The sequence below is a fragment of the Hippoglossus hippoglossus genome, chromosome 5, assembly GCF_009819705.1.
Source record: "Hippoglossus hippoglossus isolate fHipHip1 chromosome 5, fHipHip1.pri, whole genome shotgun sequence".
NCBI classification, from domain to species: Eukaryota; Metazoa; Chordata; class Actinopteri; order Pleuronectiformes; family Pleuronectidae; genus Hippoglossus; species Hippoglossus hippoglossus.
In genome coordinates this window covers 13,420,477-13,436,996 of record NC_047155.1, presented here as the reverse complement: position 1 = coordinate 13,436,996, position 16,520 = coordinate 13,420,477, and the positions used below count along the sequence as shown (strand labels likewise).

General features: G+C 41.7%; 3 protein-coding genes across 6 annotated transcripts; 2 read left to right on the top strand and 1 right to left on the bottom strand.

The window, feature by feature from the left end:
• Positions 1 to 524: 524 nt before the first annotated feature.
• On the bottom strand, positions 525 to 6,721 carry rrp9 (ribosomal RNA processing 9, U3 small nucleolar RNA binding protein). 2 transcript variants are annotated; one of them, XM_034586359.1, is made up of 15 exons: positions 6,524 to 6,721; positions 6,282 to 6,376; positions 6,085 to 6,197; positions 5,929 to 5,996; positions 5,657 to 5,698; positions 5,103 to 5,229; positions 4,868 to 4,992; positions 4,653 to 4,745; positions 4,441 to 4,541; positions 4,222 to 4,356; positions 3,394 to 3,456; positions 3,143 to 3,300; positions 2,835 to 2,914; positions 2,591 to 2,664; positions 525 to 671 (listed from the first exon to the last, which is right to left on the bottom strand). In XM_034586359.1, exons 1-15 carry the CDS (start codon positions 6,602 to 6,604, stop codon positions 569 to 571), a joined length of 1,458 nt encoding a protein of 485 aa, XP_034442250.1. In that variant the 5' UTR covers positions 6,605 to 6,721; the 3' UTR covers positions 525 to 568. The 2 variants fall into 2 exon arrangements, with proteins under 2 accessions (XP_034442250.1, XP_034442251.1); XM_034586360.1 differs by having other exon boundaries at positions 3,155 to 3,300.
• A 146-nt stretch (positions 6,722 to 6,867) lies between these two features.
• LOC117761966 lies at positions 6,868 to 10,392 on the top strand. 2 transcript variants are annotated; one of them, XM_034586367.1, is made up of 6 exons: positions 6,868 to 7,328; positions 7,487 to 7,656; positions 7,742 to 7,898; positions 8,775 to 8,944; positions 9,091 to 9,319; positions 9,624 to 10,392. In XM_034586367.1, exons 1-6 carry the CDS (start codon positions 7,196 to 7,198, stop codon positions 9,824 to 9,826), a joined length of 1,062 nt encoding a protein of 353 aa, XP_034442258.1. In that variant the 5' UTR covers positions 6,868 to 7,195; the 3' UTR covers positions 9,827 to 10,392. The 2 variants fall into 2 exon arrangements, with proteins under 2 accessions (XP_034442258.1, XP_034442259.1); XM_034586368.1 differs by having other exon boundaries at positions 6,871 to 7,153.
• A 1,159-nt stretch (positions 10,393 to 11,551) lies between these two features.
• On the top strand, positions 11,552 to 16,321 carry si:ch211-213o11.11 (probable G-protein coupled receptor). Of its 2 annotated transcripts, none has more exons than XM_034586364.1 (2): positions 11,552 to 11,838; positions 14,369 to 16,321. In XM_034586364.1, exon 2 carries the CDS (start codon positions 14,476 to 14,478, stop codon positions 15,754 to 15,756), a length of 1,281 nt encoding a protein of 426 aa, XP_034442255.1. In that variant the 5' UTR covers positions 11,552 to 11,838; positions 14,369 to 14,475; the 3' UTR covers positions 15,757 to 16,321. The 2 variants fall into 2 exon arrangements, with proteins under 2 accessions (XP_034442255.1, XP_034442254.1); XM_034586363.1 differs by having other exon boundaries at positions 11,552 to 11,845.
• Positions 16,322 to 16,520: the final 199 nt, after the last annotated feature.

The window sequence follows — 16,520 nt, the reverse complement described above, 5'->3', positions numbered from 1 at the left end:
AGGGGAGGGAAGCTAAAAATGTTATGTTGACATCCCCTTTTTTTGCAGGTGCATGATTGTTCATTTTGCTCTAGTTGCTTTATGTTGGTGCTCAGCTCTTAACCTATTAGAATATGAAATTATAGATGTACAGTGTTTATAAAAAGTATCAAAAACCTGGACTTCATCGTCTATACTGATGGAAGTCTCCTGACATTAAATTGCAATAACCATCTGTACAGACACCACCCACTGCCTGGTCTGTAAAATATACATTAACTGAATCTGAAGCCTGCGCAGCCTTCAACATGTTTGACTGTCAAAGTGGAAAGTATGGATTTTCCCTCTTAACATTTCTGTAATGTACATGTCATTATTAAATGAATGAAAATGTGTTCAAAAACCCATGGTATGTATTAGTGAAAAGGAGAGTGAAGCTTCTGACAAAGCCCCAGAAGACACCTGCAGGGAAACTAAGAAAGTGCAAATGCAAAATTGACCAGGCTTTAATATCTGTTGGATAAACAAAGACTTGAAACATGAGCAGTTTTTTAACTTTTAATTTACAAAAAGGCACATAACTATTGGACTATTCAGTTGTTTTGGCTTCCTCTGGATTTGGAGGCTTCCTTTTCAGAGGAATAACATAGATCCCATTCTTGGCCTCTTTTAGTCTCCACCATCGGCCCAACCTGAACAGACAGAGACAGACACTGAGAATCAGAGGTATTCACACCAAACAGACTACATGTGAAGCAAAATGTGAAACCGACCCCAAACGGGATCAAAGTTTGTTTCATGACCTCACTCTCTTTTACAGACTGGAGTTTCGAACTGTGACAAAGAGATCTAATGATGTCCAAAAATAAACACTGGTGTTTAACCCTCATCCTGCAGAGTCTCGCACCTTTATACAGATCAGTTGTGCGACAAGACAGAATCAATGTCAATCAGACATCAGAGGAAATACAACCTAATGTTCAAAATATTGTGCAAGATCACAAATAGAAACTCACAGAAATGATCGGCGTCACCAAGGAGGCGATGTTTTTTTACCACTGTCTGTTTGTTTAGTTTAATCAGCAGGATAACGCAAAAAACACTGATTGGATTTCCAGGAAAACTTGGAGGAAGAACGGGACAAGGACCAAGAACGAACACATTCAATTTGGCAGCGGACCTGGGACTGTTTCTAATCACTGTAATTAACATTGTCAGATAAGGCGTTTCTTGCCATTTTCACCAGTTTCTGAGGAAATACTGCATGGGTCTTGATTTCAAAATTATATTTAGAGGACTGATATATACGAGTGTGTGCAAATGTGGTGCAGATCCAAATAAAAATCTGTATGTTGTGGACTTAAAAAGTGGTTTCATAGGGTGGCAGGATGTTATCAGCTGCTGTAAGGTAACAAATAGAGATAAAACCCTGTAACAGCTCAACAGTTTATATAATCTAATAGTTTTAGAACTATGTCCAAGCAAACATGGCAGATTTGGATTTCAGGGGGACTGTTGGGCCTTGGCGGAGGTGTGTGCTCTACTGAAGCCAATCTGATATTTGACTGTCAAGTTTGGAGGCAGGCCCGAGGAGACTGGCTGTTTGAGTTCCTATTACAGAGGGAAATGAAATCTTACTTTATCCTTCAGGATACGTCCAGAATGTCCACTCTGATTTTAATTACAGTGCTTTAATAACTTTAGGAAGCAGAAAACCCCCCATAACAAACAAAATCTGCAAATCTAATTAAAGCAACATTTATGAGTCGTTTAAATTCAAATTAAGGTCAGATTCATGGAGACGTGTCTGAATTTATTCATCAAATTAGAGGATAAACTGTCCTTAAAGGTGACCGATGTCGTCACATTCAGGGTAAGTGAGCTGGCTGGATGTGTAGCATGAAATATACTGACATATAGAATAAGTACTTTTCTGATGAGTTCAGCAACATGACCACACTCCTCTGGCATATACGTTCATCTAGTCTGTGAAGCCAGTCGGTTCTGTGCTGACTCTTTCTTGAATGATGTTTGTTTGTACAGAATTGAGAGAAGAAGATTATTTTCAATTCATCCATCCATCCATCATCTATACCACTTGTCCTCCTGAGGGTGACGGGGGGGCTGGAGCCAATCCCAGCTGACATTGAGGTCGCCTGCCCATCACAGGACAACCATTCACGCTCACATTCACACCTATGGTCAATTTAGAGTCTCCAATTAACCTAACCTCAATCTGCAAGTCTTTGGACTGTGGGATGGAGATTGACTCCCCGAGAAAATCCATGCAAACACGAGGAGAACATGCAAACTGAACACAGACAGACTGCGGCAAAACCGGGATTAAGAACCAGGAGGCAACAGTGTTTACCACTGCACCATAGTGCTGCCCTATTCTCAAGTCAGGAAATGAAAATATATTACCATCCAAAAACAGCTCACTAACTTTTACCCAGTGTAAATAACTACAGAGTTTGAGTCTGTCCAACTGATCAACACTGCCATCCAGTGGACATTTCCATCACTGACAGTGAGCCTGGGATAACGTTAATAAGCCGACAGCAACTTTACAGACAGTTACTATGGAAACATGACCATTAAGTTCAGTTACCTGTGCTCCTGTCCAACTCCTGCCACCAAGAACTGACCAGAGCTCGAAAACTTCAGACTGTTGACAAAACCAGACTGGGAACAAGAGCAGATGGGGAAATAAAGTGAGACATTTTGAAAATGCAGCTGATGTGGCTGCCAGGAAAGCGTACATGAATATTTATAAATAACGTGAACTTAGTTGAAAACGCATCTTATGTAAACACGAGCATATTAACAAAGGAGAGGAGGAGGTAGGAGCTTACCACTGGTACAGTGAAGAGACGCTCCAGCCCACGGTAATTCTGGCCACACTTCCAGAGCTGCACATGTGAGTTGTGTGAACCTGTACAGAAAAAAAACATTGTTACTAATAGAAAGTATAACACTGCAAGTACAGCTTAGCTACATATGAGTGAAACCACTGTCACAAGTATGTACTAGTATGACACTAAAATAAGTAAATGTATTAATTATGTTGATTAAGTTTTATTCAAGAAATAATGAGAAGTTAATTGAAAGCGTCCTGGACATTTTGATGTGTTATTAAAAAGCTTGTGAAGAGGACTCTCACAGCCACAGGCACCTGAGGCGGCAGTATCCGAGTTGTGAAGCGCCGCCACTGAAGAGACCCAATGAGGCTGCTGCAGCCCTGCGTCACCATGGCAACCGTGCGCCTTCTTCACAGTGCTGAGAGGCTTCTTCTTGTTGACACTCCAAAGAGACACAGAGCTGAGGTCGTGCATAAAATTGAGAGAGGGCAACATGAGTGGATCTGTAAGCACGGTGAGGTCACAGACAATTAAACTGCAACTCGTGTCTTACCCATCATCAGCTCCTGTGATCATGTGCTCTTCATTTATGAGCTGGATGCAGTCGATTGAACCCCTGTAGGGGGACAGAGTAAAAAAAGATGATGTCAGTCTTTCTGTATGTATCGTACGAGTGTCAGAAGTATCAGTTAGTCACAAAGGACCAATGCAGAGAGAATTATTGATATGGTACAAGATATTAAATAAACAATGAAGACACCTCATGATTTTTACCTCCACCACGGAGGTTCTGTTTTCATCTGAGTTTGTCTGTATCAGGAGGATACAGAGTTTTTTCCCCACTTTCTTTAACATTGTGAGATAGCTTTTTTTTTATTATGTTTTGTTGATTTCTAAGAGAATAATTCATGGAGCATAAAGTTAAAAAAAATCTGGCATATTTAGGGGACTGATATTTACGTGTGTCTGAAATTTGATGCAGATAGATCTATTGACTGTTATTGTGGTTTCACGAGGGGACTGTTGGGTCTCGGCGGAGGCTTGTGCTCTACTAACTGCAGTTCTAATTACAGTTTGTCTCTCTGGCCTGTGATGGAACCACGAGCAGAATAAATACTAGGGGCCTAAAAATCTGCATTACCAAAGGGTGTTTTTGGGAACTTCTCCAGAAGAGGCGGAGATCTTCATTAAAAAAAAATAAAAAAAATAAAAAATCCTGAAGAAGTGATCATGTCTGTTGTGAACATTCACTGATTTAAGATCTTTTTTTTTTTACCATTTACGAACCTGCCAGTACACTTAACAAATGTGAACTGGTTCCTCGCTGGTTTAAACAAGCTTGACTCAGAAGCACAAGCAACAGACAAAGAGAGAGACTCACTCGTGGCCATGGAAAACCAGCTGGGACTCCTCAGCTATCTTCCACACCCTCACGGTGCGGTCCCGTCCTCCTGTGGTCACACAGCGCTCACGGCTCAAACTGTCCAGTCCTGTGATAGTATCCTGATGACCGAAGCTGCAGAGATTCACAATCACAGTTACATTCACACAATCAAGAGGAAATGCGAGTGTTAGCAGAGATTCATTATTAGTTACTCACAGAGTCTCCACATATGCATTCTCATCCACGTTCCAGACCTTGACTGAGCGGTCATGAGATGCGCTGTACAGATCATGAGATCCCTTCCTGAAAGACAGACCCTGAGAAGAAAGAGGCAGTTTATAATTCACAGGTCAACCTCAGATAGAAGATTAAAAAAAAAACATTGAAGATATTTTTAAATGGGAGAGAGAGAGGGAGGGAGAGCTTACCGACACAGGGCCTTTGTGTCCTGTGAATTTATAAAGATGTTTACAGGTCTCTGCCTCCCAGATCATGATCAGGTTGTTCATGTCTCCAGTCGCCTGAAAAGATGTGGAGATAGTGGGTGTTAATACAATATGAGGAAGCTCTTGGCTACAGTGGTTAAATATGGAGGTTTTCCAAAACCGACAGAAGCAGAATATATTGACTGAGCACAACTCACCAAGTATTTTCCATCTGATGATATGGCCATGCATAGGATGTGGGCTGTGTGTCCAACATGCCGATCCCCTGTGCCCTTCCTTCCACCGGGTATCGTGTGCAGTTTCTTCCCGCTCTCCACATCCCCTTGAGATGTATGAAAAAGGAAACTGAACTCGGACTCTAGAACAAAACTATAAGCTTTGGCAACTATAAGTTTCATAAAATGGCTTCATAGGATTTCATTGTATACTAACACTTAATGATGGAGCAGTCTTTGGCAGCAGAAAAGATGCACTTGTCATCGGGGGAGATGACCAGACAAGTAACTGGAAGTTTGTGTCCTCTTAACAAACGGATCTCTGAAGCTTCTGGTTGTACGAGCTAAAAAAGAAAGATGGAAAATCAAATAAAAGGCCATTTGTTTATAAACAGTTTTTTACCCAGGTAAAATAACCGAGACTAGGAATGTCACGAGAACCGATACTTCGGTACCAAAGCATATAGGTGTGTGTGTGTGTGTATGTTAGTACATTGCGTGTGCAGCCATTGAATTATACCTGATAACTCAAATCTCACAATTTTCCCACATGCCACTATTCTGTTTTATAATGTTAATAGTCTTTTCTTTTTATTTATCACCTGAAGGCTACATAGCCACTTTTGTGTTTTGTATGTTAAAATATTGTTAATAAAAGGAGTGTGTGGTGAAGTTAATGGGATTAACTGTTTTCTTTTTCGCCTTGGTATCAAATTTGGTATCGAGAATCGTGGACATTCCTGCCGAAGACATTGAAATTCATGTACTCACATCTTTGGCAATAAATCGCTGAAGTTTTCCTTTCTGTTCAAGCTGAGGAGAAACACATGCACACAAAGATAAATAACATAGACCTGTGAATGATCTTAAACATTAAATCCACAATCAATGTCGAGGGAGTTTAAAACCCCAACCTTCACTCAGGAACAATAATCATGCTATAAACTTTCAAGAAACAATGTGACATTTAGCGTGATATTGACAGATTTGTTTTTGCCATATCGTCCAGCCCTACCTCGAATATACTGGTTTGTCACACTTACCACTTCTTCTTCGAGTCTTCCTGCGACCAGATCCGTCTCAAAGTCTTCTGCTTCTGCTTTATTTTCATCTGATAACGACAGACATCACACAATAAACAAACGCCTGCACTGACTACACCGTCAGACCTGCATGCCACATGGAAGACATGAGTTTACCTGCTTCCTTCAGCTGTTCCAGGTACAGTTTGGCTAATCTCAGCTTCTTCTCCTGTGGCGTCTCCCCGTAGTCCTTCTCCTCGACCACCGGTCTCTTCCTGGACCCGATGGGGCTGAGCACACGGACAGAACGAGTTCACAACAGCTGGGGAGCAATCATGAATTCATATCTATAACAAACACGTGAGGAAATTCACCCTTCATTTTCAGAGTCGCTGGAAATCTCCTCGTTGTATCTGGCGTTGGTTTTCTTCTCTCGTAGTTTGCTCTTAGCCCCGGGATCTCCATCTCCCTGCAGCAGGAGAAAACACCGGTGTTACAGTTTTATAAGAACAATACGTTAGCACTAAAAACTGTGTAAAACGTGTTTGAGCGACAGGTTACATCCGGCGAGTCAAACTGCTAGTTAGCTCCCTTGCTAACAGTTGTGCTAACTTACTTTTCGTTTCGGCGCCGCTACATATTTCCCCTTTCTTGCTGATTTGGGGTTTTCTTTCGACTTTATAAAAAAAGACGACATATTAAAACGAGGCGTCTCAAACTAAACCAGATTCCTCCACAAGTCAACACGGCTCTGAACCCACATGGGTACACGCCAACCAAACTAGGAAGCGCAACACTGTTTCAACTCAGGCGCTGATTGGCTGCTGGAAGCGGTATCTCCCCATTGTCCCGCCTTTTGCTGAAACTCTGCGTTTGCATTGGTTTAACTTGTAATTTGTTCCTGAGCAGGAAACTGTACTTAGTAAAATTCTTCCCCCGGGGAATAAGTTTCCGAAAATTAGTTCCGCACACAATTGTAAAAAATCTAAACACGGTCATAATACAAACATGTGCAGCCTCTGTGGTGGGAGATAATCTCAACATTCAGCATTTCACGCATATTCAACCGCAAATGATTTGCGTGGCTGTTTTAATTGAGCCGTAATTGTAGGAGGATCCATGTAGTGTACTACTGCAGTAGTACTACTACTTCCTCTACTACGCAGTATTTTTTCGTTTACTGCGCTGGCTTTGTCCTCAGTGAGTGTCGTCACAGTTTATCCCTGAGGTCGAGCCGAGCTGCCAGGTGAGCCTCCCCTCGATCACACGTATTGATAATGTATCGGTAATGTGTTGGAGGACAGGTTGTGTCCCTCATTGTCCGCAGCTGGAGGCTCGGGAGTCCGGGGGCTTGGGGGGTTTGGATGCAATAGGAACTAACTTTTCATCCTTGTCTCTCACGGATGAGTTTAAGATAAATCGTGAGTAAAAGAGAGAAGTGGAAAAAAGTTGAGCCCAAAAGTTTGATTTCAACCTGTGCAGAAAAAACAAAGATGTCTGAGGAGTCAGCTGACCACCCATGTCCTCTCTTCACATCGTTTTTCACTTTTCTTTTCTTTTTTTCCTTCTTTTTTTTTAGAGTTTTCCATCCTCATGCCACCCAAGCGAGGCGCAGGGACGAGCCCAGCACAGCTGCCCATGAAGATGATAAAGGTCTGTCCAGATGTTGCGGAGTTTGGCTGTGATCCAGAGGTGGAGAAGTATGGGCTGCCCGAGGAGTCCAGCTACTCCCCCTTCCACAGCAACGAGGTGAGGGTCTGTGAGTGTGTCAGTGAGCACATCAGCCTCACCATCTTCATCTCGAGTGTTGATCTGAACTGTTCCCCTGTTGCAGAATGACAACATTGAGTTTGACGAGGAGCACATCGCAAGTCCAGGCATCAGAACGGACACCATCAGCCTCCTCATGAAGATCGAGCAGCTGCAGGCTCAACTCAAGTACGAACGCAGATGTCGAATCCTGGCCGAGAGGGAGCTGAGGGAGATGAAAGGTGGGAACAGATGGTTTCTTCATGTATCAATTAATATGTTCAAAATATATATATATAGACGTGTCTGTTGAAGCCACACAGTTGGTGACTCATTGTGATCATAGCTTTCTTCAATCCTCAAAGTCAACTTTATTGTCTGTGTACAGGACATAGACGGTCGTTTCTCTCTGATACATACAGGTAGATGGAACGTGGTGTCATCTCTGTCACACTTTTGTAAATGTGGGAGATATAATGACACAAAGAGAAGGTTGTATTCCATCAATAAACACATATTACACGTGTTGCATTGTCAAGGTTGAAGCCTTTTGAAATGAAAAAAAACTTTGTTTATAGAAATTAAAGTTATTGCTTTAATTTGGAAAGTACAGTGTAGTTTGATGCTAGTTAATTAACTTGCAATTAAATTTAAAAAAATGTATTTATAGTGCATTAATTAACATAATTTTTCAATCAATTATCCACTAATCAATGAATGGATATTAACCTGGATTTAAATGGAATTTTTCTTCCACAGACATTTCTATTCCAATAGTATTGATTTTCATTCATATTTCTTCAAATTTTCCTAAAATTTCCATCTCACATATTTGGAGCCTAAAATATGAAAATCTAAATATGTGGTCCAATCAAATCCATTTAGTTTTTCTCCACCAAAGTAACGAGATGTAGAGACGGTTTTCCAATTAACATCTGGACTGTGTGACACAAGATGTTTTGACAGACTTCTGGTTGTTCTGCAGAACTAAGATTTATGATCTCCTTTCCATTCCTAAAGCAGCTCAGAGCTTAGACTGTAAATATACAATGTAATGATTTAAATAGTATAAAGAATAAACAGCGTCAACATTTCTAATCAGACTCAACACTTTGCAGAAATGAACACTCTCATGATGCAGATGAGGCACACGGCACATGAACTGCGAGTCACCCTGGATCATGTTCTTCAAGGAGGCGAAGCAGGAGTTGAATCTCAAAACTCTCAAGATGAAGCCATCTCTTTCCTGGCTGAGCCTGAGATGAGAGCAGTTCATAACATCCCAGAGGTCAGAGGTCACATATTCCTCATCCTGTAATAATAGCACAATTTTTGGGAGGATTCAACTTGTTCACTGTCTGTGCTACAGTTTAAAGATGTTTTTTATGATCAGATTCATTTTGGAACTCATTATTTTCTTTGTTTTTCCCTCAGGACGACAACAGCTTTCTATTTCTCGCTGAGAATCTCCGAGTACCAAAAAACCTTTATGAGCGCATCGCAGAGATCGCGGACTACAAAAAATACACGTCAGCGCTGCTGATGATACTTTTTGACAGAGAAACGTTGGCCACGCACTCTCTGCAGGGCCGGAGGAACACCTTCACTGGAGATGATTGTCACAAGCCTCAGCTACCACCAGAGATCCTCAGGAATATAATTGGTAAGTTTCAGAACATTTGATCATCATTGACTCAGTTCAGATCGGATTTTAACATCCTTTGATCCGATCACTCAAACCGCATTCAGAGGTGGTCTGGGATTTATGAGGCCATATCCTTTTTTTGCTGTGTAAGCGTGAAAAAGAGGAACTTAAAACGGGCGGCTTGTGATTGGCTCTCTCAGGACGGATGTTAATACCCGGTCTGAACAGGGTCATTAAATTGTAAGCGCACAGAGCTGCTCGTTATATTTAGTGTTGATTCAACAAAATTGAGATTAAAACGTAATAATGTTTCTTTTTCCAGAGCATGTGGCCGTCAAGTTTGGTGTTGACGGCAGCCAAATAAAGACTGCGATACGCACAAAGTTGAATAACGAGGACAAACTGTTAAAGAAGAGGATGGGTTTGAGTAAAGCTGAAAACAAAGTGATAATCGATCAAAGCTTTTGTCAAGATGCGTCACTCCTGCCTGAAAATGAACCAATGAGAAGTGACTCTCAGTTATAGCATTTCAAGTCTGTCTGTATTTGTTGGTTTGCTGGTTTTCATGTCTGGTAGAAACGAGTGACAGATTATCTTTGTTAATCCACTAGTTTATTCAGTAATGGAATCTAGTCCGTGTGGTCAATAGGTTTTTAACTATTTGTTTTTTTTCCGTTCAGAATTCTTACTTTTTTTTACTTTGACAGCTGTACTGTATGTTCAAAAAGTGTGAAGGTTAGTGTGGTGACCCAATGAGGTCACTGGACGGCACTATAAAATGTCACGTGGTGTCGACAATAAAACGTTATTTCAGTTGCGGTAGTAAGTGGCTGTGTCTAGATAAGTCGACCACATTTATTCAGCCGTTGTGTGTTTAACGTAGGAACTGTTTGAAATGATAGAGATCTCGTTTGTACCTTGTTCTTTACAAATTGTGCAATGCATCAAGTGTTTTTGAAGAACAACTTTTGTAGTTTTAGAATAAGCCAGAAGTGATCTTCCTGCTTCCACAACATCTACTACTCTACTTCTCTGTTTGTTGTGCTTCACCATGTAAGGGCCAATAAACCTTTGGAACACTTGAATCCCTCCGTCGGTGTAGTGTGTTCCATCAGGAATATAGTTTTACTTTTAACCGGGACCAGCAGATGTCAGTGCTGCGCTCTGTTTACAGGCGCTGCAAAGATTTATCCAAGGATTTATCCCACTTCCCTAAAGGGTGCAGTTGGGAGGAATCATGGAATAGGATCAACTCCATCTGAAGAAGAAAGTTGTGTGTGTGTGTGTGTGAGGGTAGACCTTATGGAGTGAGGACATTTTTTGGAAAGACTTGCTTTTAAGGTTAGGGATAGAATTAGGTTTATGGGTTAGGGTTAGTCATTTAGTTGTGATGGTTAAGGTTAGGGTAAGGGGCCAGGGAATGCATTATGCCAATGAGTATCCTCTTGTGTGGGAAATGGTGAACGAAATCCAAGCGAAAGCAAGCATCTCATTGGAGAAGAGAATAGAGGAGCGTGTGTGAAGACAGTGGACAGTGTGTGACAGTCACAGCCACACACTGACTGATGTAAGAGAGAGAGAGAGAGAGAGCGTGTGTTTTTGTATTAATTCTTGTTACGTCTTAAAGGTCCAGTGTAAGATTTAGGTGAAAGGGATCCATTGGATATCACTAGCGTGTTTCATCTAGAATGAGCCCTTTATATATTAAATACATTACATTAACATCAGGAGCGGGTTCTCTCTACGGAGGCCGCCATGTTTTTTACAGTAGCCCAGACTGGACAAACTAAACACCTTTTGAGTTTTTATTACAACTGAAGGCTTCCACAGGTTCTCTTTCATGTTTGGAAGAGGAAGGTGAGGTGAGGGGTATTCAGCTGCAACATGCAACTTCACCACTAGATGTCACCACATTCTACAAACTGAATTTAAGGCCCCTTTCCAGCATAAACACTGACCTTATCAGGACCAGTGGAGCTCATGGGGTCCAAAGCTCGGTTTATTATAATTTATTTAAAACCCATATAGTAAAGATTCATAATGAATATGATTAAAAGTGTGTTTGTGTGTGTCTGTGTCTGTGTGTGTGTGTGTGTGTGTGTGTGTGTGTGTGTGTTGGGGGGGGGGGGGGTTCAGATTGACAGTTATCTCCTCTTGAAAGATGTGATGTGAACAATCATCAACCACTGGCTCCTCCCCCTCCCTTCTTACAAACCAGCTGTTCTGTCTCAGTGAACCCGCAGCACATCACCTCTCTCTCTCTCCCTCTCTCTCTGTCAGTCCCAGCTCTCCCTGGGGTCTCTTTTCAGGCTTCATTTGTCTGATTCTTTGGGAAAAAAATAGCAGTTTTCATCAGAAGTTGCAACAGGACGACACGGTTCCTGAGAGAGCTCTGTCAAGTGGATCAGCACTTTCTCCAGAGCTGGAGGCAAAGCCCGAGGACTGACCTCTGAGGATTCACAATGAGTCACCGCAAAGCTTTGGAAGGACTCAGAGGAAAAGTTTGTTTAGGTGGAGCTGCAGCCAAAATGTAAGAGGTACTTGGTAAGTTTTTTTCTTTCTTGCTGAGACAGCGTTGAGTCAGTGGTGGTGGAGAGACAAACCTTCTTTTTTTTTTTTTACAGTTATATCAAACTTTGAAGAAGAAACATTGAAATGAAGATAGATTTGTTTGTGATACTGTAATGACAGTACATACATATTCTACTGAGTGCATCAACGTTCCACTGTGCATTGCAAACCTCTGCAAAGTCCTGGAATATTACGATGGGGTGAGATTTTGACCTCTAATGAACTTGTAGACATTTAGTCCGTGTAGTTAACACAGACACAAAAATATTTAGAATCACTCAGATGGAGCAAATGATATTAATAACCAGTCGTATCTGAAAACTATGATCACGATTAACAGCTGTTAACCTTTTCAGCATTAGGAATAACAAGGCCAACCTCATTCTGTTAGTGGACAGAACAGGGCCTATATACCTATTATAGAAATGTACTGGAACACATGCAATATGTTTTATTTCTATAAAAAACTGTTTACATATCTTGGATTAATAAAATGTACATTGTTATTTTCAGTTTTTTAAATTTGATTGTACCTATTTATGTTTTATATACCTATTCATAAAATTATATATATTTTTTGTCTTTGATATCAAAACAATATTGGTAATCAATTGTAATACATAAAGGCAATGAAACTGGTTGTTAGCATAATTTTAAAAAAGCATCACAAAGTGGATTATGGGATTTTCCCTGTGTGAGGGATTAAAAATTGTGCATATTTACCTCATCCTCATTATAATGTAGAAAACGATTAATCAATGGTGATTTATTTATGTCTGTCTAAGAGGTAAGGAACAACAGCAAAGGCGAAATGCACTGCATGTTTTTCTCATGAATTAATAACAAGAGGAGATTAAATAAATAAATAGACATGATAGAAAATGATCATCCCCTCAGAAGCAAAACGTGGACGGAGCATATGCTGAGGCTGAGGCTGGAACACGGTGAAAACGAGGACACCCTTACATAACGTGCATGAAAATGTACATGTTGTTGTTGGGGATAAATCTGAGAGCAAATGTGTTGCATGCCACCAGAGAAGATTACAGCAGGGGAGGGAGAGCATCAGTGGATCACTGGCACATGTATTGAGGACACAGCATCTTCCACAGTCGTTCATGTGAAACCTGATTATGTGTAGACAGTGGCTGCACTATTCACAGGAAAGAAAGTGTACAATTTAGGATGTTATATTCTGCAGAGTGTTTAACGTACAGTAAACACATGTATTCGTGAGAAAGCACAGAATGCCTCGGGGTCAGACCTGGGTGGCTGAGAGGTTTCCTCTTTGATGGTGCGATGCAGGGGGACTCTGAATACATACTAATCAATGTGGCCAGCTCCCTGCAGCTGGGCTAAAACAAGCACACTCATTATCTTTCATTTCAAAAGGACAGGGACGGACGGAGGAGAGACGGAGTGTCCTCCATGAATTATTCCTATTGATCAAGTCGCTCCCACTAAACAGAGAGTGAGACAGAGAGAGAAAGAGAAAGAGAGAGAGAGAGAGCATTCCCTGTAAAATATCCCCTCAAATACTGTGAACACTTATTGATTAACCTCCCAACACCATATACTGTGTGTGTTCCCTTGAAGGTTATGATAATGCAGTGAGGTTCTGTGGATGTTTGGTAGGAGGAAAGATTATGAATAAAAAGTCATTTCTGCATGTTATCAGTTAAGATACATTGTGTGTGTCATGTTTAGAGCAATAAACCAACAGTGATGTCTTCTGTGGCTCTGGAGGAGCTTTGTCTGTCCTGATGATGTCATAGCGCTGTCATTGTTATGTCAACTTTGGCATGCGTTGTTTTATTCTGCCTCAGACGGACACAGCTGGCGACTCGCTGGTGAACATAGACGAGCATTTAGCGACTAAATCCAAAAGTCACTTAAAAAATGGTGGAGTCCAAAATGAGAGCGAATTGAGATTGTCTATTGGTTATATATCCAACAAGTGACCGACTCCAAACCGTGGGCTTTATATGAAGATGGATGACAAATCTCCTCTTCCTCTCACGATTCAGAAATGAAGCCAAAATATCCCAGATACGAAACACTGCTGTCTCACATATTTGGAGCCACAGTCTGCAGTAACGATCAGGGGATGACAAGGAATACATTAGTTTCTTTGATAAAATTATATTGGAGATTGTACTTTGACTTTTTAGTTTTGGCCAGGATTTCTTACCTTTACTGCAGCTGGCCACCAGTTGGTAATTGTGGCTTCACTTTTGGTCCATCTCCGTCTATGCTCTAAATGAAATATAATGTCGCTCTGTATCCAGGACACTAAACAGTCCCATGAGCCTTTGCATATTTGCTGTCCAATCACAATGACCGGCTCACTGATCGCAACAATCCGTCAGTGCTGTGTTCACAGCTTCTTTCCCAAAAGTGACACAAAAAATCCGCTAATGCAATTTATCCAGTTGAACACGAGTTTCCACAAATGTTGAATATCCTGTGTTAATGGATTTTATTTTCTCTTCACAGGAGTGAAGTGTGTTTCATTTGATGTCTAAAGGATTCTGTTGCCTCATCGCTGAACAATGGGGGAGTCTGGAGTACAGATGTGCACTTTGAAAGCTTTATTATGAATCATGGAGGAAAACAGTTCATTCCCGAACCCTGATTACAATGAGAGCACCGCCGCATGGGCGCCAGTGCCCTCAGCACCCAGCAGACACCTGGGCACCCTTCCCAACCCCCATACACGCTTCAAGGACCTGACAGGGATATTTTTCATGGTGACCATGAATGTTCTGGCACTTCTGGCCAACACTGCTGTTCTGGTTGTTGTCATAAAAGCCCCTCATCTCAGGAAATTCGCCTTTGTTTGTCACCTGTGTGCGGTGGACCTGCTCTGTGCCATCTTGCTCATGCCTCTCGGGATTGTGTCGAGCTCTCCGTACTTTGCTGGCGTGGTGTTCACTGTGCTGGAGTGTCAGGTGTACGTATTCCTCAATGTAATCCTCATAGCTGCCTCTATCTTGACCATCACGGCCATCAGCGTGGAGCGCTACTACTACATCGTCCACCCTATGCGCTACGAGGTGAAGATGACGCTGAAGCTGACTGCAGCTGTCATGGTGATGGTGTGGGTGACCTCTGCCGTGCTGGGGCTGTCCACTGTGTTTGGGTGGCCGTCCTACGGCAGCCTGAGCACCATCAGTGCTGCACACTGCTCGCTGCACTGGAGCCACAGTGATCACAGACGGATCTTCTCTGTGTTCTTCAGTGTCACATGTTTCTGTCTGCCAGCTGTTGTGATTTTTGCTGTCTACTGTAATGTGTACAAGGTTGCACGTGTGGCCGCCCGCCAGCATGGACCTCTGCCCTCGTGGACAACTAATCAACTGAAGCTTCGCTCTGACTCAATAAACAGCCAGACCACCATCATCACAACCCGCAACGCCCCACGCAGGAGGATGCGTGACCGTCCCTTTGGCGGTGGTAAAGCTGCTCTCACTCTGGTGCTAATCGTTGGTCAGTTTCTGATCTGCTGGCTGCCTTACTTTGCCTTCCACCTCCACCTGACGCTACATGCAACACCCATCATCCCCGAGGACCTGGAGGAGACGGTTATCTGGCTGGCCTATTCCTCCTTTGCTATTAATCCATTTTTTTATGGGCTTCTTAATCGTCAGATCAGGGAGGAGCTCTGTAAGCTGCGGCGCTGCTACGCGGCCCGGCCCGTGGATCTGGCTTTGTCCAGCCACGAGGGCTCAGGTCCCGAGAACTTCCTGCAGTTCCTCCACAGGACCAGCTGCACGTTAGAGACACAAGCAAGCTTTGCCACACCCAGTCCCAGAAACACTCTGGATCAAACTGGGCAGACTGGATTCAGGATACCGGGACAGATCCCAGAAGAGTTTGGTTAGATATATATTTATACCTCACTGTTGTACCACAGGGTTAATACTCTGCAGTAACGATAACAGAAATAAGCTCAGATACAGCACCAAGAAATAATTACAGGTTTTTTTCTTTGATACTTGACAATTTCATATTTTTATCTAAAGATGTCTCTCAGAGAAATAATGGGCAGTTTAGTTGTTGTTACAGTTTATGTGGTAAAATGAGAAGATATATAGTTACTGATCTAATAAGGGACACTTTATTTTCACCGCTGAAGCAATGTTACTGTTTATCTGCAATCAGTAGATCTATTTCAATAAAAGTTATCACATTATACTCGAACAGTAAATAATGACACTATGTCCAGTTAACAGATGAGCAGTGACTTTCTCTTACATTATGGTGACCTCTTACTTTTATATGAAGTACAAATAAACCAGCTATGTTCCCTATACAAGTAGATAGTAATTCAATGCTGACATGTTGTATTTATGTGACAAGGATTTCTGTAAACCTTATTTATTGTACTCAAAGAAGAGACACATCACTTTTTGTTCAAGAATTTGTTTTTAAATGTGCAAATAAACACTATGATTTTATGTAAATCATTTAATCTGACAGTACATCACCAGCAAGTAATACACTGTGAACAAAGACAAAAATATACTGTGTTGCCCAGTCAATCATTTCAATGTTTTCACTTTCATTATTATTTTTTTTTTTTTTACAGTTTTAAAGCTCTAAAGTCTCTAAAACTGAAGAATCAACAAAGTCCGCCTTCCCATTA